A 25,983-nucleotide genomic window follows, 5' to 3' on the forward strand; every position below is an offset into this window, starting at 1 on the left:
TACATGAAGCAAGTAAGGTAGAAACTGTCAATACAGGTGGCATAAAATCAATACATTATAATAAAACAGTAGAAAAAAGAATCCTGTATGTTGAATAAATTTACATAAAACTAAAATTAGGCGATAGAGTCATAGCAACAGAGTAAGAATTTGTAAAAAATCTGTATGTCTGTTTTTACACACAAGCTTCGATACTACTGGACGGATTTAAATGAAACTTTTTTTGTTATAGCTATTAAGCCTGGGCATCATATAAATAACACATTTGAAAACTGGAACACCTGATGTAGACCTATGATGGTACAGCTAAAGTATAGGGAATATAGAAATGACGACTTAACAAAAATTGTTCAGTCTGATGAGATCTGGAACACCTGAGGAAGAGTCATAATAGTTCAGCTAAACTATAGAAAGTACATTTTTTCAGTCTGATTAGCATCTTCTGTATGTATAGGTATCCTTACATTTGTCTGTACATTTAAATTTCTCTAATAATTTTGACTCGGCCACGCGAACGAAGTCGCAGGCATCAGCTAGTATATCAATATATTTCAAACAGTATACACCTTAGTTGATTCATGCTGGGCGCGGGAAATATTGATAAATTTCAAATTAAGGATACAATGAATTGTGGCACAATATTGCAGCGATTGGGAAATAAGATGAAATGTACACCGGAAGCCAATTTGGTCGAAAACAAAACGGATCCGTATCCCAGTTTACACAATAAGTAAATCCAGTTGAAGTGACCCAATTGTTACGACCTCCCCAATTAAAAAGTGTAAGGTAAATGATAAACTATTGGTCGGCGTGTTTGTTCGGTGAACAGGCGTGACGTCAGTCGCGGGGACAGCGACTGGCGGTCCGGAAGCGGTCGGGAACTCGGGAGCTCGCCGGCCGGTAGCGGAGTCCCGCAGTCCCTGGACCGACGATGTGGCTTATTGCTGCCAGGCGCGCCAATTGATGCGCGTGTCCGTTATTCTCGACCAATCCCGATATGTCCTCCTCGGGAATACATTTCAAATAATTGAACTTAGGTATTTATTTTCAATAAACGATTTCGTACAAAGTGCTGTGAAAATGAAGTATTTAATTTTCAATGCAGTTTTCATTGTGGTTTTTTATAGTACGTGTGCACAAAATGTTTATGAACAGGGTGAGTACTATTATTTATAGTAGGTAAGTACCTTAGATTTATTTTTATGTTAAAATTTATTCGCTTCCATCAAATAAACCTACAAACACAAAAGAACTTATTTTTAAGTCATGCAAATAGAAAGTATATTATATGGGTACGATACTATTTTGCTTCATGTGAAAATAGTTTCATGCATAAAAATGTCCGAAATTATAATAAAACCATAAAACTAAAAAATAAGTTTAAGTTACTTTATTACTTAAAACTTCACAACACCGCGATCTAGGTAGTAGAGTCAACAGCACATCAACCTATACAAATTCATAGCAAAATCGCCGCTTTTACCTACCGCGCCATAGAAGTTCATGCCGGGTAATGTGCTGTTGACTGTACATCCTGTCTAGTACGCGTGTGGTTTTACGTAGGTCTAGTTCTACTAAAATTTTTTTTATTGGGGTCTTGGTCAATTACAAGTAGGTACTTATAATTGTAATTTTATAATCACTTTGAATCCATAGAAATTATTAATGATTATTTTTCAGTTGAGGCAGTATTGGAACGCACTGCCGAACTAACTTGCAATGTTACTGCGGAAACTGAAAACGACAAACTTAAAATACTTGCCTGGTATAAAGATGGATCGTCGGCTGCATTCTACAGGTGAAAGATAAAGTGATTTCTTGATAATAACTGAATAGCATAGTAGTCTTATTCACCTCCGCTTATTAGCATTCCAAAAAATCATCAACCAACATTTAAACGTCCCCACTGCTGAGTTTAGGCCATGACCCACCCGCGGGCATTGCGCATTGGGGGACCAACGGCTTTACGTGCCTTCTGAAGCACGAAGGAGCTCAATATAATTTTGGCCACCCATTAACCAGCCATTGTGAGAGTGTCTTAACCGCCACTATCACAGCCCGAGCGCGCTAACCACTGCGTCATTGAGCGCATCTGATCAGTGCTGCGTTAGTAATAACTTGCATTGAACTGCATATGACCATATAATCAACAGCATATACCTACTCGTATTCACCTATAAAAATTCATTGTAAAATCAGCGTTATTCCCTAAGCATACAATTAGAAACAGGGTAGCTTGATATGGTATCAATCAATATTGCTAGAATTGTAAATTCACGATGTTTTTGATTTCTAGCACAGAAATCAATCTAGATTGATTTCTGTAATTACCTGCCAGGAATAAGAACTAGTCGATAAATCCTATGTACGGAAAATTAATCAGGCTGTTCGACAATCGAATATTCATAATCATTCGAGGGACGAATAAAAAATATCGTCTTCCACCACTTCACGCTTGATTTCATAAATATTCTGCCTCAGCAGTCGAGACCTACGCGTGGGCAACGGCACGGTATCGTCGGCAGACCGGCGGTACCGGCTGGTCAGCTCGGAGGCGGGGCAGGCGACGTTGCAGATCCTGGAGACGCGCGCCTCGGACGCTGGCCGCTACATGTGCCACGCTGACTTCGCGTCTAGTCCCGCCATCAAGACATTTCTAGAACTCACTGTCATCGGTAAGTATGTGTACTTTTAGCATGTGTTCTTTGTATACAAACGCGCAAGATCTTACAAACAAACACGGATTTCTTGTACTGGCTCGGTTAATTTATTTGTTTTTTGACTACCTTTGTGCCTTGGTAGCCACCACGCCCGTTCAGTATCTGGAGTTCTCGTTCTTTACAAATATTTGCCCGCCCTGGGAATCGAACCTCATAATACTTAGTGTGTGCCGTTAACTTTTGTTCATTTATAGATTTATTCTGCTTTCGCTTCTCTATCATTATTTATTTATTTTATTTTCGGGTGTCTTACAGCGAACTATAGAGTAAACTTACATATGTTTCAATATCTAAAAACTGTGCTAATTACAAGACTCTGCCTATTAATTGAAGAACACCAAGTAAAACAAGATATAACAATTCATACAACCATTATAAGAAAATAAAATTAAAAACGACTACTTAAATGTGGAACAAATACTATTGATATCTTATACCTTCTGAGTTACGGTTGGAGAAGCTATTGGCAAAACGTGTCTTAATAGATGCAATATTAAATAAAATAATTAAATATACAAATATTTCAATTGACTTCGACCTGTATTGTACCAGACAATACAGGTCGAAGTCAACCGAAATATACTCGTATTGATTAAATACGCAGTTCCAAGCAAAAATGAATTACGCCTATAATTAGTTAGTTGCAAAGCGGAGCGTACAATTTAAATCTTTGCCTTAGCCTAGGACTGTTAACAAGTAAGCTAATTTTAGACAGTAAATCACTGCAGTCTACAGAAATTTGCTATACTTGCAAAATATCAAACATAATAATTATGAGGGGTATCCTCCCCATCCACCAACAAGAATGAAACGTAGGTCAGTTTACATAATGGTAAGTTGATATTTTTGTATCCCCATGAAATCCCTATGAATTTGAGCAACTTGGTCGTTGTTCAAATTCATAGGGATTTGTGTCAATTGGTTTGGTGTTTTCATGGTATCGGAATTTAAACAAATATTTCGTACGCATTATCGATTTGTTAAGGTAAAATGGATTTGTATTTAGCGTTTCCATTGACTATAGCACGATGAATGACATTTTGATAGTTGAAATGGGTGCAGCCGTGCTGGGCAAATTCAACTCCAACCACCATACAACAATTAAGATTAGGCAAATTATTCAATTAAAAAAATCATTCAGTTTTTTATTAAGTATTATTATCGAAAAGTAAAAAAGTGGTACCACAAGCCCTACAAGCTGTATATACCTATGCCACTGATTTAGTGGCTTGGGAAATGTTTTTCCATTGAGTTTTTAGAACTAAAAAATAAAGGAAGAATAAAAGCTGAACATCCGCCGGCTATTTACCCACCTAACAAAATAGCGCGGAGTTGGTTAATTGATCCGCGCCGGCTAATGAGGAAGCAGACGCCACCGGAACAATTCTCACTATTTAACAATTAAACCATGTAAATATTACGCCATTAAAGTGTTCCTTTCATTCCAGAGTAATGTGTGTAATGTTAAGTAATAACATTATATATTATAGTTATTTTAATTACCTACATCTTGCAGTATTCAAATTATGAATAAACGTTAAAATAAAATACAATTTATTTTCTCAGAAATAAAAATTGTGGGAATAAGTGTCCTCACGACTTTTAGCTACTCTTTCCTAATTTAGCATAGTTTATACATATAGTAAAAGTAAAGTATATAAACTATCCTAGATCTCGTCGTTCTTTACTAAAGCTATTCCTTATATTGAAGAACATCTTCATTTCGCTTTAACAAAGAAGATTATACCTAAGTACTACGTTGAAATCTGGAGACAACCCTTCGAGCTCGGAGATAAGAAAGACAATTGAAAGACAATGGGATAGCAGTCCGATCGGGCCCCACTTGATTCCTCCCATATACCTAATTAATTAGGTATATCTGTTTAACTAACAACAAAATTACCAACCTAATAATAATTATTATTATAACTGCCTAAAGATAGCTTCTAAGACTCAGGTACCTATATATATTTATGTATGTATAGTTCTTTAATAATTTCTCTACGTCTTGACAGAAGTTGAAATATGGGTTAATATTTCCTGGGTTAAGTTATCCTGTGGAGCAATGTCATGTTATTAATAAATATGTAAATAGTTATGTACGTGTATTCTTTATAGATGCTCCTTTTTCATCCATAAGGAAGGCCTGTGCCCCAGTAATGGGGGTGTTTAATTGGCTGTTAATGATGATGCTTTATAGAACCGCCGCAGCAACTTTGGGTGATCTACGAGAATGGCAGTCGCGTGGCTACCTCGCGGGCCGGGGCCAACACCAGTCGGAACATCGGCCCGTACTACGTCGGCGACACTATCCACTTATACTGTGTCGCCTTCAAAGGTGAGTGAGGAATCTAGCTCATTCTGTAATATCAATAAATTCTTTTGTGTACTAATAACTCTACCTGCATCTTTCCACAATTTTTTCCCATTTCGGTATCCCGAAAAACACAGTTTCACAGATTCTTGTAACAAAATTAAACCGTAAATCAACGTTACCGTTTTTATATAACAATAAGTTTCGAAGATACGCTCATCCGGTTGTTGCGTGCTTATTGGCTTTGTAGCCAAAATAAAAAATACCAGAACAATCAAGGTTCAATTGAGAGCCAGCTGAAGTTGTTAGATGAATATTTATCTCGACCCTAAACTAACGTTTCACTACTAATTTGTTGCTAGGCCAACCTCAGCCAACAGTTTTCTGGTGGTCAAAGAAACGTTTGCTGAAAATTAAAGACTCATCGATCCCGCTGTCTGATCTGCGCGTGCGCAGCGACCTCACCTACGGGCCTTTGGAGCGCGAGGACCACGGTCACGTGCTCTCCTGCTTAGCTAACAACAACAACCATACTACACCGCTGTATATCGATGTAGTCATCGATATGCTTCGTGAGTTCTACTATATTCATTTGTAAACTAAGCTAAATTACAGCGAACTATGATGAAAATTTGCATGTTATTAGAAACTAGTTTTACCAACATTAGGGCATCCGAGAGCAAGAGTTATATAGACTATAATAATATGTCGATGGTGATTGCAAAACTGGAATGGGGTAGGTCATGCCTTATAAGAAAGGTTCGGTATACAATGTGTTATAAACCTATACTGCGGATAAAATTTATAATATTGTGTCTTGTTTAAAACAGTGCCACCAGTGTTGGTGACTCTACACGACCCTCGAGGCAAGGCATTCAATGGCGGCCGCGCAATTGCGGGCGAGATCTTAGCTCTCCAGTGTCGGGTGCTGGACGCGAGACCCTCGCCCGCTATCTCCTGGAAGTTGGATCAGGATGTCTTACAGCTGGATCAGAATTTCACTGTGTGTAATCCAAATTTTAATATCTCCCTGGACTAAATTTTACCTGTGTACTTAGTAACTTAGTTATGAAGAAAGATAAATCTTTTGAGCTAATACTCTATCTGATTTGATTACATTTACTCATTATAACAATGTTGTTGTGGTGGTTTTGACTAATATAAGAAAACTGATGTTACAGATGGACACGGGTCAACGGCTGACGGTAAGCGACGTGCAGCTGAAAGTGCGGCGGGAGCACGACGAGGCGCGCGTCACGTGCTGCGCGACCGCCTACAACCACGGCGGCGACCGCTCGCTGTGCGCCAAGCCGCTGCCGCTTCTAGTCACATGTAAGATAATGTTGATACACATGGGCACGGTCAGTGGCGTGCAGTTGAGCGTGCGGCTGGAGAACGATGAGGCGCGTGTCACGTGCTGCGTTCTAGATTTTTTACTATACTAATAGCGCTTTCAAACGGCCTCTGGGGAAGGCAGTATTATATTCGCATCACACGTGTCAGCGTAAAGTTTACAATTCCTACTCTGCTGAGACGTATAGAATTTTACATCTCTCATATTCGGTAAGTAGGTCCTTATTGCCCCCAAATGGCTTGTAAGTGACCAATTAGCGCTCTGGGCCAATAATGTAGCTAGAAAACCCCTAGGGCGGTAAGTAATTTAAAAAAAGCACTCCACTCTTTCAAAAAGTTCGCGTACATTTAAAAACTAACTATTTAACCATCATTCTGGCAATAGACACCATGCATTCAGCACAATGACCAAAGCGGTGGCTTCGCTATTCAGCCTTGTCTTCGTATAAATATAATAGTTATCAATGTTAAATAGTTATCGAACGGCGAATCTCAATTTCGTTCTTGAAAAAAAAAAACTTAAAAAGTTATTTATTTGTTTCTTTTTAATGAAAAAAGGCGGGAATAGAAAACTTTGACTTTAATTAAATATTGTTTGTTTTTGGGATTTTTTTATAATTACGTTTTTTTCTACTTACCTCACAATCGACATGTAAAGCAGAGTAGTTAGCTCGGGTGTAAACATCAATTGCACCCTCGAACTATACTAAATATCTCGGGCTGCAATTAATTGTAAGGCATCAAAACCCTTGGTTACTAATCTACTATTATTTACGTCACAGGTGGAAATTTATAGGGGTATCTTTCCAACGTTGCCTGCTCGGGTCCGCATTGTATTTAACTTGATTATTCATATACTATAGGAAAGAACATTCTTCTTCCAGACAAACCAGTCTTGAAAATCGTAGTCACCGAAGAACTGGAGGACAATGTTCTTTTCGCTGCAAAGGGCGCTACTGTCATTTTAACATGTGTAGTTGATGCGAATCCAGCTGCTTACTCAATAACATGGTTTCATGGGGTACGTACAAATGTGCTTTATCACTCTTTACAGTCAGCTTAGCAGCTTGGTTTAATATTCGTTATCTAGTCATGCGAGGTTGCTAGTGTTTTTCAATGAACCATGTACTTTGGCAGGAAAATGAAGTTTATAGAGAAAACAACCTACCCTTGAAAGGGAAATTCATACTGGAGAACGTGACGGTGGCTGATGCAGGAGAGTACGCATGCGCCGCAGACAACGACATGGGCTACGACTACAGCGAACCCATTGTGGTTAACGTTACGTGTATGTCTACTTTTATATATTTTCTTGAGGAAACAGGTGTGGCGAATACTCCACTGACAAGAGTTCTTAAATTAGGAAGAAGTACTTAATAGAATATCTAAACCTCACCCAAAGAAAAAGTACCCTAAATACTGTAAATAGCCAAAAATGTTTCATTTACTATTGCAATACTGATTCAAACATATATAAAAAACTTGTATGGTCTAAAATCAAGCAATTTTTATTCGAAAGATATTATCCCAAATCTTTTATACATATGTCATAATATAAATTCTATGTTTGGTTTCTTCAGATACACCATATTGTAGGAACGAAGCGAGAGTGCAATACGGGAGCCGCGAGGACGAGAGCGTGAACATAACGTGTGACGTGGACTCGAACCCACCACCCGTCTCGTACCGCTGGGTCGTGGTAAAGGACGATGTCAACGCCAGTACTCTGCGGAACCACTCCCATATAACCATAGACACGGAAGATCCGGTACTGGAGTACCAGAGGCCGAATGACACCGTTATTAGTGAGTTATGGATTTATTTATTTATGGATGGAGCTAATACACCCGGAACTGAAAAATTGCTTATTTGCTATAAAATAAATTATATTATTAGCTATAAAATGAATTTTTCAGTGCCGGCTGTATTCAACCCACCACTCCGCACTGGGCCTGCGTGGTGGCCCATCCCTTTTTCGTTACCCATAAGTAACGTTCCTTATGGGTGGAGAAAAAGGATGGATCATTCTTACGCCTGTGCCCTAGCAGTAAAGACACTAAGTATTGAACTAAAGGCTAAACTAAAACAACTAAAGGCTGGTGATGATTTTAAATAACTGGATTTAAACTCTATTTTCTAATAGCACAATTAATACTTCGAGTACTAATATAATAAGGCTATAAAAATTTAATGTTGATTTACAGCCGACAATTTTATGGTTACAATTTACTTTTACAATTTATTTCTTTTCGGCACACGGCACTCATTGTCTTTAAAAGTACGTAAGTCATTAGTTCTATTATTGTTTGTAATATTTGATGCCAAAATAAAGAGAAAAAAAAATTACATGCATCAAATGCAAATCTACATAACGATTCGATTATGATGGGAAGTGTAGGCAACCGTATCGGGAAATAAAATCTTATGTCGGTTATAAACTATTGGCGAACTCAAACAGATAACCGACACGAATGAGTGTATATTGCCTAGTTTCTCACCGCAAGGAAAAGCCAGCAATGTATGTCAAAGCCGCCCAAGTTCGGCAACTGTTTGCCGGCAGTGTATAGCGGCATTATAATAATGTTGTATTTTGCGACAGGCACAATATTCTGCTGGGGTATGAACAACATATCGAGTAACGGGCAGCCGCACACGCCATGCGTGTCGCTGGTGACCGCTGAGACGCCGCCGTGGCCGCCCGCCGATTGCGGCGCCCGCAAGAACACCGTCGACGTCATCGACATCCACTGCGAAATGGGCCACGATGGCGGATCGCCTCAGGTTTAAATCATGTACTCCCATGTAGTAGAGATTGTACATTAAATCAAATGTATTGTTATTAGCGCCTTAAAAACCTGTACAAAAAGAAAGACAATTTTTCAAACACCAAACCACAAAATAACCGCTTTTTGCTAGTTTTAGTAATCCGGTCTACTCCGGGATAAATATTGCATTGCTAACACATTTCACATTTTTGTTATGCAGACATTTCTGTGCATCGTAAAATCAACAATAACACCAGACGAGATCTTCACGTCGATTACTAGATCGGAGCCAACTTTCGTCGTGAATGAGCCCAGTCAAGAGGAATATGAAATCATAATCATAGCATCCAACGCCAAGGGGAATAGCACTTCAGTAGCAATTAGTAAAAGCGAAATTACAGGTGAGAACGCTATTGTACTGTAACTAATTGTACGCAATATACATTAAAATGTATATATATATATAGTTTCGCTGGTAAGAGTACGGTTTCGAATTAAGGTTTAATGATCTTTAATTCTATACAAGTGAAATACCATTTTCACTTACTGAGAAAACACAATTAAGTATAGTTATTTACAATGAGCGTGTGGCTATCAAGAGTTTAACAAAGCAAAAATAGGTAGAACAATCGCATTCGCATCACACAAACCAACATCGATACCTACGACAGTACTCACCAGACAATCACGGATATAAAGCTTTATGGCAAAAGTGTATATATCATAAGAATTATGCAAATTGGTCGCTATCATAAGTTTCACAGTTTGATTCTGAAATGAAAAACAAAGACATAAATTTATAAATTTCGCCAAATATATATATACGAAATAAATCTATTTTTAGTAGATAATGGCGTTGTGTATTGCAGTGTCGAAGTTATTGCCTAGTGCCGTAGAAGACATCACGACGCTGACGCTGGCGCTGTGCGGCGGCGTGGCGCTGGTCGCGCTGGCGGCGTGCGGGCTCGTGCTGTGCGCACGCGAGCGCGCCGAGCGTGCGGATCTACCGCGCGTGCGCGAGGATCCGCCGCTGTGTGCTTATAACACTGAAGGTATACGTATTATACGTAATGATTGTTTTAGAAATACTTTAACAATTTTTTTCATAGTTTTATTCCCACTTATAACTTCTCATTAATTATATACATTTTGTCAAATCTGTTACCTACAGGCCAATTGGTTGTTTTATTTTTTCTATGCGTTATTTATGCAAATTGGTATTTTTAAGAATTAGCCATTTCGCGAAATAGTACATTTGTGAATTAGCCATTTTGCGAATTAGTCTATTTACAACTAAGGTGCCAATGTGTGAATAAGACATAATGCGACTATATGTTATAAACGTTTAAATAATGAATGCCTATATCTCAATATTTAAATATGTTCGAGATTGTAATGTCTTTGTTTTTCATTTCAGAATCAAACTGTGAAACTTGTCATGATAGCGACGAAAGCGAATGTAACGTTCGACGAACAGAATCATTTCGGAGAGCTATGGCAAAATATCCTTCTTCAAAAAATTTTGACGTGCGACGAACCAGTTCGTTCCACTCAGCGCGATACATGAACGAAATGGCAGCGGAACAGGAAGCCACTAGCAAATTCAATGAAGGTCTACAACATAGTGCTAGTTGCAGAATGCATTCTCTTCAAAATATAAGCAGAAAACGAGATATGGACGCCCTGTGCGACCACCTAGTAATGCATTTACCGCCGGAGACAAATTACCCAGCCCCTAAACCTGTAAGTTAGTCAATCGCTTATCAGCATAAATTGTTATCAATTGATATGTTCAAATAAAGCAATAGTTCTCATTATCATTTCAGATGAACACATTCTACACAATGCCCAGGAAAATGAGGAACAAGTTGGCCAAAGAATTGAGCGATGAAACTTCTGAAATCACTCAAGCTTCAGACCAGTTTTCTTTGCCTCCGCCGCCCGATGAATATGGCTCGTACCGCGCGGGCACGAGAATACGAGACATGCCCACTAAATCGAACCCCCCTTACACTACAATAGTAAGAAAAAACGTTGCCAAAGACGAGCAGAAACAGCAATGCAGTAACGTCATAATATCACCAATGAATACTGTCGGTTTGCCCACTATAAGTGGACAGACAAGCGTTTACAGCTACCCAGATGACCATAATCATCATGTAAGTACTAATCCATTCGATGAAGACTCGTCCTAATCTCCCGACCTGTGCACTAACATGTTATTCATTTTGAAGGCGCTCCAGACGGCACCCGCGACATTAACAACTTTCCAAAGCTATTCTAGTCCTAAGGAATCTGGATTATAAGAACGATGACTGGATTATAGAATTTTATAGTTCAATAAAGTTGAGAGATCTCATAAGCATTAAATAAGGCATACAGTAATCACAAACATTGTACTTCAATCATCATCGTTTATTTACAAAAAATAGAAATCATTTAGAGAATGTCTTTTTCTTAAACATTTTATTTCTATACATGCACATGATTAAAGTTTATAAATTATTATGAAAACTTAGTGAGATATCATAACTGAGCTTAATTATTGAAACTAAAATATTGTAATTAAGGAATGAGTCACTGCCATTGTTAATAAGAAATACATGTAATAATTTATATGAATGTAAAAAATATTGAATTACATTTTTATCAGCAATTATAAGATGGCCATTTTTATCTGGAAGTCATTTTGTTTTTACAGCAACCCAATTGAAAACAAAAATAATATCTAATTGAGTGTCACATTATATGTGGATGATGATGTCGGAAAACAAATAACCAGCGTTGGATATTTTGATTATACGATAACATACTAAGTACTAAAATTGACTACAATTAAATTAATCCATACGATCTAAATGCGCCTGCGCCACTGTCAGTTTGTCGATGAGATGCTGTGTGTTCGGGCGGGCCTGTAATAAACATCGTTGGATAAAAATACATGACTATAGAAAACTTGTAAAATCTTAAATCAGTCATAGTTCTTTTAAATGATATTTTATTTGAACAGGGAGGGAGGATTTATTTTAATTTTTCATTTCAAACCATATTATTGTAATTGATGTAATTGTAAAGCGTCTATTGGGTTAGATCCGACACCGATAGAGATTTGTAACTAGTGTCAGATTTTATTAATGTCGTCAAAAGGCATGAATGACTTGGACTACCTACCGATATCTAGTGGTAAGTAGTCGCATACACATGGCACTCAGAAGCAAGGCCACACACTCAATGAGTTACCTGCGTGGCGGAGAGCGCAGCGTCGTGCAGCTCCTTGCAGCGTGCGAGCGCGCGGCGGCGCGGCGCGGGCGGCAGCGCGCACAGCGGCGCGCGCGCGGCGCTCAGCAGCTGCGCCGCCACCGCGCACAGGTGGCTCTCGTCGCCGCAGCCCAGCCACACGCGCTCGTTCATGCTCACCAGTCTCGAATTAAGAAATAAATAAATTGACAACACTCAACGGCCCAAGTTTGTATCGCGGGTTTGATAGACACAAACAAATAAACAGGCATAGCCAGAAGCGAAAGAAATTTAAGCTCACAGACACAAATATTTGCCCGCGTTTGGGAATCGAACCCCGAACCTCCAAATAGCAACAACCGTGGTGACCACTACGCCACGGGGGTCGTTACGGGTACATGTAACTGAATAACCGAATAACTTTGGGTGTTGATCCCAATATTTTTCCTAGTTAAACACCGTAATGTGCACTTGCACATTAAATATACTTATACGCACAACTAAATATACTTATTAGTATTTTTACTACTATTTACAGCTAAATAAATTAAAAATTTAAGAAAGAAACACATTTTATTGGATTGGTAGGCTTTGTAATATTTTTACGACGACTAAAATGGAGAAATGACATCAGAGCTGCAGGGAAGAGGAGTTTTATGAATTAGTAATTCAATTTGGCAAAATCACACACTCATCTATCGATAGCCTATAGAAACACTATTCGTCCAATATACTCACTTGATATAAATATCTAAAACTTGTTCCAAGGACACTCCAATGTTCAAGATTGTTTTGAAAACCATACTTTGGTCAGCTTGTAATTTGCAACTCATTATTTCCAACTGACGCACAATAAAATCTGAAACAAAAAGTTAACTTCTATATTTTATATAATAACTAAAAAATTAAACCATATTACGAGCGAGCCAAATGGCGAAAATCCTCTCAATAAACCTAAAAATACTAAGGCCCTTGCAAATGGGGTATTTTATACCCTATGTGTATAGCCTAGATTGAACAGAAAACATTAAAAATTTAAATGACACCGTGTCTTATTAGTTTGGCTATGTACGTAAATCAGAGTTTAGAGTGAATGAATCAGTGGACTCACAGAGCGGGAAGCAGTGGCCCGTGTTGGCGTATTCGCGGCCGAGTGTGGTGAGCTTGCTTAGCACGCTGGCCAGCCGCTCGTCGGCCGCCGCCACCGCGCGCGCCGCCGCCTCCGCCTCCGCCAGGATATTGCTCCAAATCGTCTCCACCAACAGCACGTCGTTGTGCCCCGAACACTGCACGATCGCCAGCTTACACTCCCACAGGTTGTAGCGGTCCGCGTATTCTTCGTACAGCTAATAAATAAATATATATGGACTTATTATTTCATTAAATCCACCTATTTTTAGCTTTTTAAATTGTTCAATAAAGTTTTTAATAAACAAATCACACAGATTGAGTTAGCCTCAAATACATAGATGAACAAGGTCCAATGGTGAACATGGCCTCACCCAGAGATTTTGGGAAAGGCATACCGATTGAAAGCAGTGCGGAGTTATTGTGGTTAATGTGATAATGATAGAGATAAATATCTAAAACCCAATGTCAATCTGACAAAGATAAATTTCCATCTCAACTTGACCGGCATCTCTAGTGTAGAAGTCAGGCATGATAATTATTTGGCTGCAAAGGTCTACCTACAAGATGCTGAATTGTTATCCTTTATTTCGGTTTTGTAAGATCGATCTTGGACTTTTGTAGTAGTGTCTGGAATCCCAATTTCCAGATGGACATAGATGCTATTGAGAGAGTTCAGAAGAAATTTTAAAAAAATCTCAACTTTAGAAAAAGCTTGTCAAATACTTCCTACTTATAATGGCACCATTGTTTATCATAGACTACTATCTCTAAAAAAACCGCCGAACTCAATTCGATATAACATTTTTATTTAAAATCCTTAACTATTTCATAGATACCTCCTACTCTCTTACCCAGGATTAATTTCATTAGTAAGGCTCGACTACCGGTTCCTACCTCTCGTCATCTTAACATATTTATTCCACCTCGCTTCCTCAAGAACTATACCCAAATGATTTTTTTCTACCGCAGTTTATTAAACCTTTTTAATAAGGACTATCCAGATATCGACATGTTCTCACAATCGCTGCAGACTATAAAAAGTAATTTATTTAAAGCACTGTCATCAGCGTCGTAAAATTAATAAAAATGATGAAAAATAAATAAATAAACATGTTTGTATGTATTTTATGTATTAAACTATTTATGTAATGTATTGTAATAGCGTGAATCTGTTACTTCTTATATAATATCTGTTCTTGTTTTATATACTACTAAATAGTAATTATATTGTCAACATACTATACTTATTATGATCTTCTGTTAAGTTTTCGGCATTGTTTTGTCTATATCTACATGTTATATTTATTGTAAAATGTTTCTTATAGTGACTGTTTGTGCCAAAATAAATTAAAAAAAAAAAGATATTTTTTTTCCAATTAACATCAGACAGGTCATCGACTTTTAGTCCACAAAAATAGAAAAAAACATCCATTTACTTTATTATAATTTGAAATAAAATGATTTATTTATTAACATGGGCGTAGTACCTGGTGTATCTCTAGCAGTTCGTCGTCGAGGCGCTGCATGAGGTGGTGCGGCGGCTGCAGCGCTCGCGGCAGCGCGTTGGCGGCGGCGCGCACGGACGCCTGGACACACACAGTGTTAGCATTGAGAAAGGACAAAGTCGAACCATTTATTCAGAAACTACAAATATAAACATTTCTAGCGGGGAGGACAAAGTCTAATGTAATGTTACATTATACCCGTTCATCTTGTATAATAGGTAGGGTAAACATTATCCATTCAGTAGGTTTAATTTCATGAGTAAATATAACTACACAAGGGTTACGACGTAAAGGTCCTTAAAAATCCTTAGTCATACAAAAAAATATTAGAACCTATGTATTAGAATATTTGGCATTATGATGATGTTATAATAACTATTTGTCGACTTCGAAATGCAGTTCAAGAATCATAGCGGATGCGTTCGTTTGAAAAAACAACTAGAGGTGGTAATCCCAATGTCATAATATGAGTAGTTATAGTATGAGATTGTACCTGAACTCTGGCCACTTCTGCAGCCTCCTCGAGCCGCCGCAGCAGCTCCCCGCCGCCCGACCCCGCGCCCCGCAGACACACCACACCCGCCGACAACCACGACATCCGCTGTGACAGCGTCGCGCCGGAACTGGACCATATAGAATAATAACGTTAATGACGATTACTTCCGTTTGTATTTATGGAATGTCAACGCCAAATCATTGCATAGCATTAATAAGACAAAAAAGCATGTGACTTTCGAAAGTTATTTTATTCCTTAAATTTTGAATGTCAAATTTGTTTAACAGCAGCGACATCCTGAGTTAGATGAGATTGCCAACCTGTAGTAAATGTACACTTAAATGTGACAGACCTTATCTCATAATTTTGTCAAATAAGTGTGATACAGAAGAAAGAAATCAATATTTTATGTCTGTGTACTCATAGACATATTATGACGCTTGGTCCTACGATGCCAATAATGGCATCGTCATACCAAAAATTGTGAGACATGCCGCTCCATTGTACTGTTGCTGTCCATAGGTTTCGACATTGGCGTCTAATCTCCATAAAAAAATTCTCCGTCGACAGAGGATAAAACTATGGAGCACGACTGAGCAATGGGTTCGCGCTCTGGCAGTGAAGAAAAAAAAATCACACTTGTCGAGTCGGAATAGCTATTCAGACGGTGTTCGAGTATGTGATCCTCACCCGGGGCTGGTGGCGAGCCCCTCGAGCACGGCGGCGGCGGCGCAGTGGTCGCCGGCCTTCTCCAGCACCTTCCACAGCAGGTCCAGCAGCCGCAGCGCGTCGTGCGCGGGCGCCGCGCGCGCCGCCGCTCTGAGGTACGTGCGCAGCGACGTCGGCGGCGCTCCGCCCAGAGATACGAGCTCTGAGGGACATCAGACAGTCAAATGTGTTCCATAAACTACTTTATTGTGAGGTAAAAACTAATTACTGTGTAAGAGCGAAGCACAAGCATACTTTTGCTTTAAATAAGGTTTCAACACCTGTATTGTTAACATTTAAGTTACACATAAACATTTTTTAAATATATTTTTTATAATTGTAGATGGTACATTCAAAGGAGTGTTTGAACGGATAAAAGTCGTGTAGATCAGTGTAGATTATAAATTAATTAAAATGTGCATCAATTTTAAATCACGTTTTTTTAATCACGAACGCTGAACAGATTTTTATTGAATATAATTTTTAAAATTTTTATTGGTTTGTGATTAGGTACATGATATTTTGGTGTTGATAGATTCATCAATTATTGAAATATTCTTACCCGACCCCAGATTTTTCGATACGAGCCATTCATAGACAGCAACATGAAGCAATTCGTCATCGGTTGATAGGCATTGCCACACCAATTTTCTTCCCTAAAATAGAAAAAAAAAATGTCGGAACAAAACAGAAATATTTCAACACAATATTTTTTCGACGAAACGAAAATTATGGAAATGACCATCATTTTTACACAGGCTACACTATTCCCCTCTTATTTATATAAAAGATAAAGTATACGCTTAAGCTTAGTATCTCTATTAATGCCTTAGTTTGTAGAGCTTTATCTAATAGAAGTGACGCATATAGTGGTTGTACCTGATAGTTGGCGTCAGCGGGGGTCAGCAGCGAGTCGGCAGCGACGCGCGGCGAGCGCAGCGGCGCGGGCTCCGCGGGCGACTCTGCGCTGCGCTCGTACAGCCGCTCCAGCGCCTGACCCACCTCGCGGTAGATCTCCATCCTGTGGAATACACGAGAATTATAAACGAACTAGCCTAAATGTGATAATCAAACATTTTTATACATACAGACAGGGTTACTGGTATCTGACGCATAACTTTCCAAAGGCGCATGAGGTACGATATATGTAGCTCACCTTTTGTTCTACGACTTTTGTCTAAACGTTAACTCTATGTTCGATTCCGCTACATGACGCTACTGTACTGTCTCGTGTTGCTTAGCTATTACATAGGAAGATGTGTAGAATCACAAATCAGATTGAATTTTTTTTTATATGAAAAAAAATAAACTACGAATCACGAAAAGTTGTAGAATAAAAGTTGCTTGTTTTGATGTACCTACCAAGTAAGTAGTTTATAGAAGGTTTTGCGTTTGATACCAGTTACCCTGTATAGAGACATCGTCGACGGCTTTTGCGCAGCGCAGTGATGAAGTCCTTGCTTACTTCCAATTCAGCCGGTAAAATAGCTACACCTTAAGATGCTGTGCTCTAGCTGAGCATGCAGGTTGCATGCATCATGAGGTGAGAAAACTGTGGTGGTACTAACGTAGCGCCTTGTGATGCGGGTCCAGCTAGCATCCTCACCTCCTGTAATACAGCAACTGGCCCTCGCGGTCCTGCGAGGGCTGCAGGCTGCGGTAGTAGTGCAGCGCCTTGTTCTGCGGGTCCAGCTTGCGGGCGCACGCCACGCACAGCTCCACCACGCCGGAGTAGAAACCGGACGACACCAGCTTCGCGCACACTAGCGGCAGGTTCACATTCGGCGCCACGTCCTACAATACAGTGGAATTTGTCTGAAAATTTTGATTCTTTCCAAAATTTCAAAATGATTGGTTGCACAGATAAAGCTTGTGAATAAAGAGGAGCGTATGTGCATCGGTCGGTCGATACCCTCTGAGAACCACCTTAGGATGAAACTAAATTAGTTTATAGTTGACCCAATGAAATTGACTGTAAAATTAAATTGTCTGTAGTAAATGTTGATAAAAAATACAAAAACAATTACCTTACAAAGTTTCAATGCTTGTTGCAGCATTTCTTCTCGTTCAGAAGGATTCTTCTGTTGTTTTGCAAACATCAATAATTCATTTGCCTGTAAATTACAGTTCATATTGATTTGCTGGTTCAGATTTAAGTAAATAAGTCGCTATTGATAAAAAATAAGTGGAAAAGTTAAACAAGGAGTCACTTGAATCCCTGTTTTCATACTGGAAGTGGTGGTGTAGAATAAATTAGTCAATACTAAGTTAAATTGGTCCTCTGAGAACAGTAAAAAGGCTTTTTATCATCTCATTATTACTCTCAAAATTAGTTAAAAACCGTGTTTGACATGTATAACATATCATAACCATTTAAATCCACAAACATTAATTAATACAACAATAATGCTTACTTAAGACCAGAGACAGGGATACATGGAAAGAGAGTGGGGAGGCTTTTACCCAGCAACAGTTTGTTGGAGTGGGACATAATAAAACTGTTTTTTTTAAATGCTTACTTTAGAGCAAATGGCGTCCTCTTGCCTGTACAGAGACGGGCACAGTTGTCGCAGTTTCTGAGAGATGCCATCCACAGACGCGTTGTCCCGCAGATAGCCCGCCACCAGCGACCCCAGCAGGAGACACGCCACCTCCTGCCCGCCTACCAGCAGTTCCCTGTTTCAACATTCAAAATGTTTCCATTATATCTAATCGCACTTAGAAATTAGACTATGTCTCTCAGACGCTCTCTCTTATCAGAGCATTTTCCGGTTTCTTCTCAGTTACTACGCGCGATCTTCAAGCATCCTTATAAGTCTAACTATTGGCACGCATATCCTCCTTGACAAAATTAAGCCAGCACTTTTTGTGTTGAAACACTACATTTACAATGCCACATTCATTGTCACATTTTAAAAAGTGCTGTTGGTAGAAACTGGCTCATGTGGCCTTATAGTAAAGAGAATAATCCTCTTGTATATTATATGAATCAGGATTTACCTAAAGCTTGCGGCTTGCAGTGCACTTTGTTGTTCCGGCGGCAGACTTGCGGCGATGACGTGGAACTGATGCTCACACAAGACCTTCCAAAGACTGAGCATTTCTATTGACATTGCTGTGGAATACAAAACTCTATATTTAACTCGATATTTCGAAGATTTCAATGCAAATTCGTTAAATTCGATGACGTTAAATGAAAGTGAGCTTTAGTCGACGTACTACATTAACAAGACGAGAGCTGACAGCGAGCACCGCTAATTGTTATCAATGTAAAATATGTCAACAGAGGAAAAGCTCACTTTCAAATAACCACATCTTGCCGTGTGTAAGCGGTGCAGTCGGCACGACAGTAGAAGCGTGGAATGAGCTCAACTCACCGATGAAGGTGTTGAGCGCGTGCAGCGAGGCGTGCTCGTGCTCGTGCGACGGCGCCAGCGCGCGCTGCATGTAGCTGGCCACACGCTGCAGCCGCGCGCACGAGTGCGACACGTCCGCGCCGTCCACGGTGCTGCTCAGCTGTCGACATTACCATTGGAAATTATTTTCATTTAGTTCTATTGACAACTTGGGGGTCCGCTGCCGAAGAATTTTTGAGACAAATATCCATACTAATGTTATAAATGCAATGCACGGTTTACAAAAATTAAAACATGGTCGATCGTGATGAAATCTGTAATAGATATACATAGAGAACATAGGCTACCGCGGGTAATAATATAAGAAATAAAATTTAGAAATCTCTGTGAATCATTAACACCGCAGGGTGTTATTCACTGTCATCAATTTATTTAAACACATGATCCTAATGGTAAATTAAAAATTGTTACTTACAAATTCTTTGTGGTCCGGTGTCAAAGATTTAGAGACGCATTTTAGATTCCAAATAGGGGCGAGAATTCTTCCGACATAGATATAAAGTCCATTATGCTTTGCACTATACTCCACTTGGACAGGGTAGTTGGGATCACGTTGTTGTGACATGTTCGCAACAAATGAAGACTGGTTGAAGGGGGCGAGACTCATCATGTTTTGTTGGAATGGCGATTGTGGCACTACTGACTGGTTGGGTGATCCCGGGAAAGATTGGTTCATTTGCCCCTGTTGGTACGAGTGATTCAGTTTCCCCTGTTGTAGTTGGCCCTGTGGACCTCGCATTGTCATTGGCGTGGACATTTGACGAGGAGAGAACTTCAGAGAGGCTAAAATGTGAAAAGAATTATAATTATATAATTTTACGTATGCAAATACGATTAATCCATCAACTAATTACGTAATATCTTTTTACATTAGGTAATAAAAGTTTACCATTTGTTATCCCACGTCACCGACTAAATACATATTTATACAGTATGAACATAGATATGTATTTCTTCTCACCTATATTAGATGGCATTTGAGAATTCTGCTGATGATATATAGTGGTGGGGGTCAGTTGACTGCCATATAAGGTGAAAGCCCGAGCCGCCCACTCGTTGATAGAAAGGTCGCCCGTGGACGTGTCTTCACATGCCAGGTACAACGCGCACGCGCATGCTTCCTCCACATCGTGTAACTGTGAAATTGTAATATGGATTTTAAATTACATCTTAAGATTTATAATGCTTGCGTCATGTGAGATTAAAGAATTATGAAATCTCAATCTTGAGATTAAAGAATTATGAAATATAATGTAATATCAATGTATTTTTTGTCTTGTCTCCACGCTTGATAATGTAACCAAGAGAGGACTGATCCCCTGTCTAGTCCTCGCAATGGCGTCGTAAAAATTAAATATAAAGACCTGTGTTTAACTTGTCACTGACCTGGAAGAAGTCCTTGACGGGCGCGGCGTCGGGCCCGCGGCAGTCGCGCAGCAGCTGGCGCAGCAGTTCGGGCGCCGCGCCCGCCGCCAGCACCGCCGCGCCCGCGCCCGTCACCACCGCCCACCGCGACGAACGCCACGCCTCTATTATATTTACACATTTCAATTATAGGTATTAGGCATTCCATATATGTTACCGTAGTAGTTGATATAAAAACGAGTTGTTTATTATTTTTGATGTCAACTATCTAATCTTATGGGGTTTGAAAATAATCATGAAATGAAAAAAAATCTGGAATCGAGCGAGAATTTATTTCATCTCTTTCATACATTTCAACATTAATTAAAAAGCATTGTATAAAAAAAACATTAAAAAATCCTGTTTCATATGAAAGCAGACGCAGATCGTTGTGCGAACAAGACATACATACCTCTCTTAGCCAGCAGCGGCGCGGCGTGGTGCGGCGGCAGCTGTGTGAGCGCCCAGGCTGGGCCGTCGAGCGCCAGCACAGTGTGCGCCTCACTGAAGGCGCTGCCGCCCGGTACCACGCGCGACAGGCACCACAGCGTCTCCGCCTCCCCGCCCCCGCCCGCAGAACACACCATCACCAGGGTTCCTACACGAAACGGAGAATACTATATGGAACTATATGTTCGTGTTTGCCTCACAAAACAAACTTAGATAAATTAAGGTCACTATCTCCTATTAATATTATATATACAGTAGAAATACTACCAGAGTAGCAAAATAAGGCCGTATTAAAGTCAAGGCTTTACATTTTTTATTAAATAAACATTTGCTACATTGTGATATTAATGTTGTGATATGGTTTAATGTGAACTAATGAAAATGACCTTCAAACAAAATTATATATAATTGACAATGCAATCCATCCATCAATATTCTCAATTTCATCGATTTTCACATATGATTAAATAAAATACTAATAAACTCACCATTGTCGTATACAGCACTGTGCACTTGTTTGGGTTTAAGTACTGAGGCATTGGGAGTGAATCCCGGCGGTAACCTCACATGGAGGAGTGTGAGGTACTGAGGTCTTTGTGACCCACCTTGACTCGCGCTAAAACGACATGTAATTATATTTTTCCATATTGAACATGACCATCTCACACTTTTTCATATATAATTTGATGATAACTTATATGGTTGATGGCTTTTTCAACAAAAAAATTATTTTCAATTAAATGTAGATAGCATATAACCACGAATAGATAAAGAATAGGAAGAGGACGCGGGTTGGAAGGCATACAAGTTGGGTACGCGGCTCCACTATGGTTCCGCCGCTAATCTATAAACATAACTCCATTGTTTGCTATTACAATTATGTAATATTTATTTATACCAGTTAATGGTGAATTTAATGGAAATCATTGAAATCTAGGGTAGAAAAGGCCTTTATTTATTTCCATGGGCGCAAAATTTCGGGATGCAGCTTTCATTATTTAAATTTAATGAAATGTAACTTACTCCCCACTCCCAGTACTAAAGTACAGTCTGGCTCCTGTCTGTGTAACAGCCACCAGATTTAATTGTTCAGATTCTGACTCATCCACTGCTGAAATTGCTACCACTGGTTTAAAGTTATTAGCCTCTAACGTTCTGAAAGCAATAAAGATAGCAAAATTGCCAATTTAATGAAATAACTATATTTTTATGGTATGACCACAACATATGAATATGAATCAATTAAAGACAAATTTATAGTTACGATATAATATAGTTACAATGGTCTGATTATGTCAATAACTTACTTGACAATATCCATTGCTGAAGACACTATTTTCCCTTGACTCAGTCTTACAACTCTGCTAAAACCTTCACCATCGCTTCCTAAATCAAACACTTCTATGCAACCTTTCTCGCTTAGTGTATACAAAATGTGCCGAGAATTATCTACTTCAATCCTAACTATTGGGTCCTCGTCATATAAAGCAGCATTCAAAAATGAAGGCACTAGGAAAGATAAAGCACTAGTGGAATGGTTAACTTTTTTACAATGTTTACCAAACCATCCTAACTGAGCCTGAAAGAAAAATAAATTATCATGAAAACCTTAATCTTGGAAATTAGAATCAGTATACCTTTATAATAATATGGGTTAATGATCAAGGAATCTAAATAAGAAATAATATTACAAAGAACCCCTCCTGACAGAGGCATATTAATCTCTATGCTAAACTGAACCAAAATAGGTCCAGTTATTTTCGAGTTTATATTTACAAATAAAAATTTAAAAAAACAAATGAAGATACAAATCTTTCATCTTTATAACCTTAGTATGGAAACATGGGTAAATAAAAATATAAATATTACCTGATAAGTGATTTCGTAAAGGCATCCATCTTTCCCACCCATGAAAATTCTGCCTTTGGCTGTTGATTTAACTGACATCATTGAAACACCATCAGTTGGCAAAACAAATACTGGCTCTGGCACTAAATGGATCTCCTGAAAGTCACTATTTCCTTCATTTTTACTGGCAGAAAATGTTACACCTGTAAAATATAAAAAACTAATTAATCTTTTTTTTATAACCTAGTAGGAAAACAAGCATGTAAGTGCCTGAAAGAAAGCTAACACTTAAGTTCAGGTACACAAGCAATGCATAAGAATTACGGATGTTTGAAATGAAATTTTTAATGTGTTGCATGATATTGGATTGTCAGATTATATAGTTAATATAAATGTGACACATTTGCAAATATATAATCTGACAATCCATACAATTTAGTGCAGAAAATTAAACTATTTAATTAGAAATAAGATACCATAAGAGTGTTGTTTACCTAAAACAACAATTTCAACTGTAGTAGTTAATACTAATAAATATTTAACAAAACTTTGGAAGACACCAGGCTTGGGTTTGACTAGGCCAACACTGACAATGGTCTCGCCTAGTCCGTCAAAATATGCCACATCGCTGCCATGTTCAAAAGCCCAAACATAAATATTACTGTCAATAGCCAGCCAAATTCTGCTTATTTCTGGAAAAACTCCCATTAAACAATGACACTGCATATCTGATATGACATGTTAAAGAAATTATCAGTATTTGTGACAACATTGCAATTGTTCTAAAATTTTGTGGTTTTTAGCTACAATTGTTTAAAAATAAATATAAAATAAACCTTTCATTTCTTTTATAATATTAAACAAAAATATTGACATTTTGGCATATTTTCTGATTCTGGTGCCAATTGACAAAGCCATCATCCAGCTGTTCTTCAGTCTGTTAACATAATAATTTGTGGACAGTGTGATAAAGTATGAGTTTCTACTTAGACATAATTACATACATATTTAAAACCTGACGAAAACATGGAAATTTTTGCTGAATAAGACCCCTATGTTGAGCATCCTAAATTATGTTGAGCATCCTAAAATTAATTCAAATTCAGTACAAATGGATTTTTTTTACATCCAGCAGGTACAAATAAGTAGTATTTGTATGTTACCTGTCCTGCAGGTACTTATATTAAATACTTAATAAAAGACATGAAAACATATATAAGCTACTGACTGTCATCAAAGTATGCTTAATAAAAAGGATACGAGCAAAATGCTCCATAATTTCAGGTGGCAATGGCACTTTGTTCAATATCTTTAATTGTGATAAGTTGGGATGATTGAGGAGAGAAGCCAGATTTCTGTAATCGCCTGCATTTAGACCACTGCATGTTGGGCTTCTCTGTGCCGCTATGCCTGTTATCTAAAAAAAAGGTAATCTGGTTAAATGCAAATAAAAATTAATAGCTACTACCTGGAGGTACTTCAGGATTAGAAATCCTGAAAATATTCATGAATGTATTTATCAAACTCAGAGACATTTGTACAAATCGGACCAGTAATTACAGAGGTCAGCATGTTCGAACAAAATGTACAGATATTGAATAAACATTTCAACTCTGTCTGATTTACTATAACATCAAGGTGCAACCCAAACCATTCTGAGTTAAGGATGGATTTTACAAAATCTTTATGAAATTCGTTATCTGGGCTATTAAAAGCTACTTTCTAAATAACAAAGTAGTGTATACCTCCAAAAACGAAGGGCGCGAATTATCCGCGTTTATGTACCGGTCTAAGGTGCATCCAGCTAATTCTAGATTTTCAAGCTGCATTTTAGTAGCGTCTATTGGACGAGAGCCATCTACACTTTTATTTATCACACTCGGCATCTAAAAATAAAAAAGAAAGGCCTTAAATCGTTCGAATATTTATTAACATACAATGTTTTGGCAACTTTTGAGGTTATACTGTGAAAATGAAACGTCAAATTAAGTCTTATCAATATACCTTCTAAAAGTATTTCTTCTTGAATTGGTAGCCTAAAAGTCACTAAGAAAATTCAGACAATTGTTTTTTGGTAAATTCATCGAGTGTTCAAAGTTTTACAATTACCAAAATACTAAATGGGAAGCATTATTTCAGACTAAAAAGCAACAAACTATTGTATAGGCATCAATCCAACGGTTCTCGCAGTGTTGCCAGTTGCCAGGGATCAAGATCGGGAGGTGTCACGCACTCATAGACTTTATGTCCGTGACGGAAACGCACGCACGCACGGCACGGACTGGGAAAATAGAAAACCTGAAAACAGACACAAGTTAACATATTTATTTCATCTTAAAACAGGTAATATTATTAAATTACAATTTAAATCATGGTTGATTGTTGTAATCAAAGAGTATGGGCGATCATTGATCAGGATCATAGACAGACATATAAACGTCACGTCCGGTTTCGTCAAGGGTGAGGGTGAGGGCGGTCGAATTTAAAAACTTATTAGCTTACTAGAAATAATAACATTTTAGTTTTGTTTATTTTTCTCCGGCTTATTTTTTACTTTACTTAAATGTAAAAAATAAACCAGCGTAAAACATGTAAATATAGACGATGTTATCTGTAAACATATATATTTTAAAATA

At 38.4% G+C, this 25,983-nt stretch overlaps 2 protein-coding genes across 3 annotated transcripts; one reads left to right on the forward strand and one right to left on the reverse strand.

Moving 5' to 3' along the window:
- The first annotated feature begins 849 nt into the window (after positions 1-849).
- LOC128682708 (synaptogenesis protein syg-2-like) lies at positions 850-11,528 on the forward strand. Of its 2 annotated transcripts, none has more exons than XM_053767557.2 (16): positions 850-1,156; positions 1,681-1,798; positions 2,482-2,675; positions 4,921-5,058; positions 5,397-5,606; positions 5,865-6,037; positions 6,216-6,366; positions 7,272-7,408; positions 7,525-7,675; positions 7,968-8,192; positions 8,987-9,168; positions 9,373-9,553; positions 10,022-10,204; positions 10,570-10,895; positions 10,979-11,311; positions 11,387-11,528. In XM_053767557.2, the coding sequence occupies exons 1-16, from the start codon at positions 964-966 to the stop codon at positions 11,456-11,458; spliced, it is 2,967 nt and encodes a 988-aa protein (XP_053623532.1). In that variant the 5' UTR covers positions 850-963; the 3' UTR covers positions 11,459-11,528. The 2 variants fall into 2 exon arrangements, with proteins under 2 accessions (XP_053623532.1, XP_053623533.1); XM_053767558.2 differs by having other exon boundaries at positions 851-1,156; positions 2,485-2,675.
- Positions 11,529-11,552: 24 nt separating this feature from the next.
- On the reverse strand, positions 11,553-25,553 carry Nup154 (Nucleoporin 154kD). Its single transcript, XM_053767552.2, has 26 exons — positions 25,352-25,553; positions 25,093-25,233; positions 24,608-24,764; positions 23,842-24,075; positions 23,369-23,550; positions 22,807-23,078; positions 22,523-22,654; positions 21,988-22,115; positions 21,462-21,647; positions 21,032-21,174; positions 20,607-20,781; positions 20,061-20,428; positions 19,607-19,745; positions 19,230-19,344; positions 18,749-18,905; positions 18,257-18,343; positions 17,836-18,023; positions 17,109-17,250; positions 16,792-16,885; positions 16,212-16,392; positions 15,519-15,648; positions 15,008-15,106; positions 13,501-13,735; positions 13,128-13,248; positions 12,393-12,573; positions 11,553-12,064 (listed from the first exon to the last, which is right to left on the reverse strand). The coding sequence occupies exons 2-26, from the start codon at positions 25,231-25,233 to the stop codon at positions 11,993-11,995; spliced, it is 4,059 nt and encodes a 1,352-aa protein (XP_053623527.1). The 5' UTR covers positions 25,352-25,553; the 3' UTR covers positions 11,553-11,992.
- Between the last annotated feature and the right edge of the window lie 430 nt (positions 25,554-25,983).

The sequence above is a fragment of the Plodia interpunctella genome, chromosome 3, assembly GCF_027563975.2.
Source record: "Plodia interpunctella isolate USDA-ARS_2022_Savannah chromosome 3, ilPloInte3.2, whole genome shotgun sequence".
In the NCBI taxonomy this organism is placed as follows: Eukaryota; Metazoa; Arthropoda; class Insecta; order Lepidoptera; family Pyralidae; genus Plodia; species Plodia interpunctella.

Coding starts and splice junctions, on each gene's coding strand:
- LOC128682708 (XM_053767557.2), top strand. CDS start 964: ATGCGCGTGTCCGTTATTCTCGACCAATCCCGATATGTCCTCCTCGGG. Junction 1,157..1,680: donor ACAAAATGTTTATGAACAGG/GTGAGTACTATT, acceptor ATTATTTTTCAG/TTGAGGCAGTATTGGAACGC. Junction 9,554..10,021: donor TAGTAAAAGCGAAATTACAG/GTGAGAACGCTA, acceptor TGTGTATTGCAG/TGTCGAAGTTATTGCCTAGT.
- Nup154 (XM_053767552.2), bottom strand. CDS start 25,233: ATGCCGAGTGTGATAAATAAAAGTGTAGATGGCTCTCGTCCAATAGAC. Junction 21,648..21,987: donor CAGTGCTGTATACGACAATG/GTGAGTTTATTA, acceptor CGTTTCGTGTAG/GAACCCTGGTGATGGTGTGT. Junction 20,429..20,606: donor TCAAATGCCATCTAATATAG/GTGAGAAGAAAT, acceptor TTCACATTTTAG/CCTCTCTGAAGTTCTCTCCT.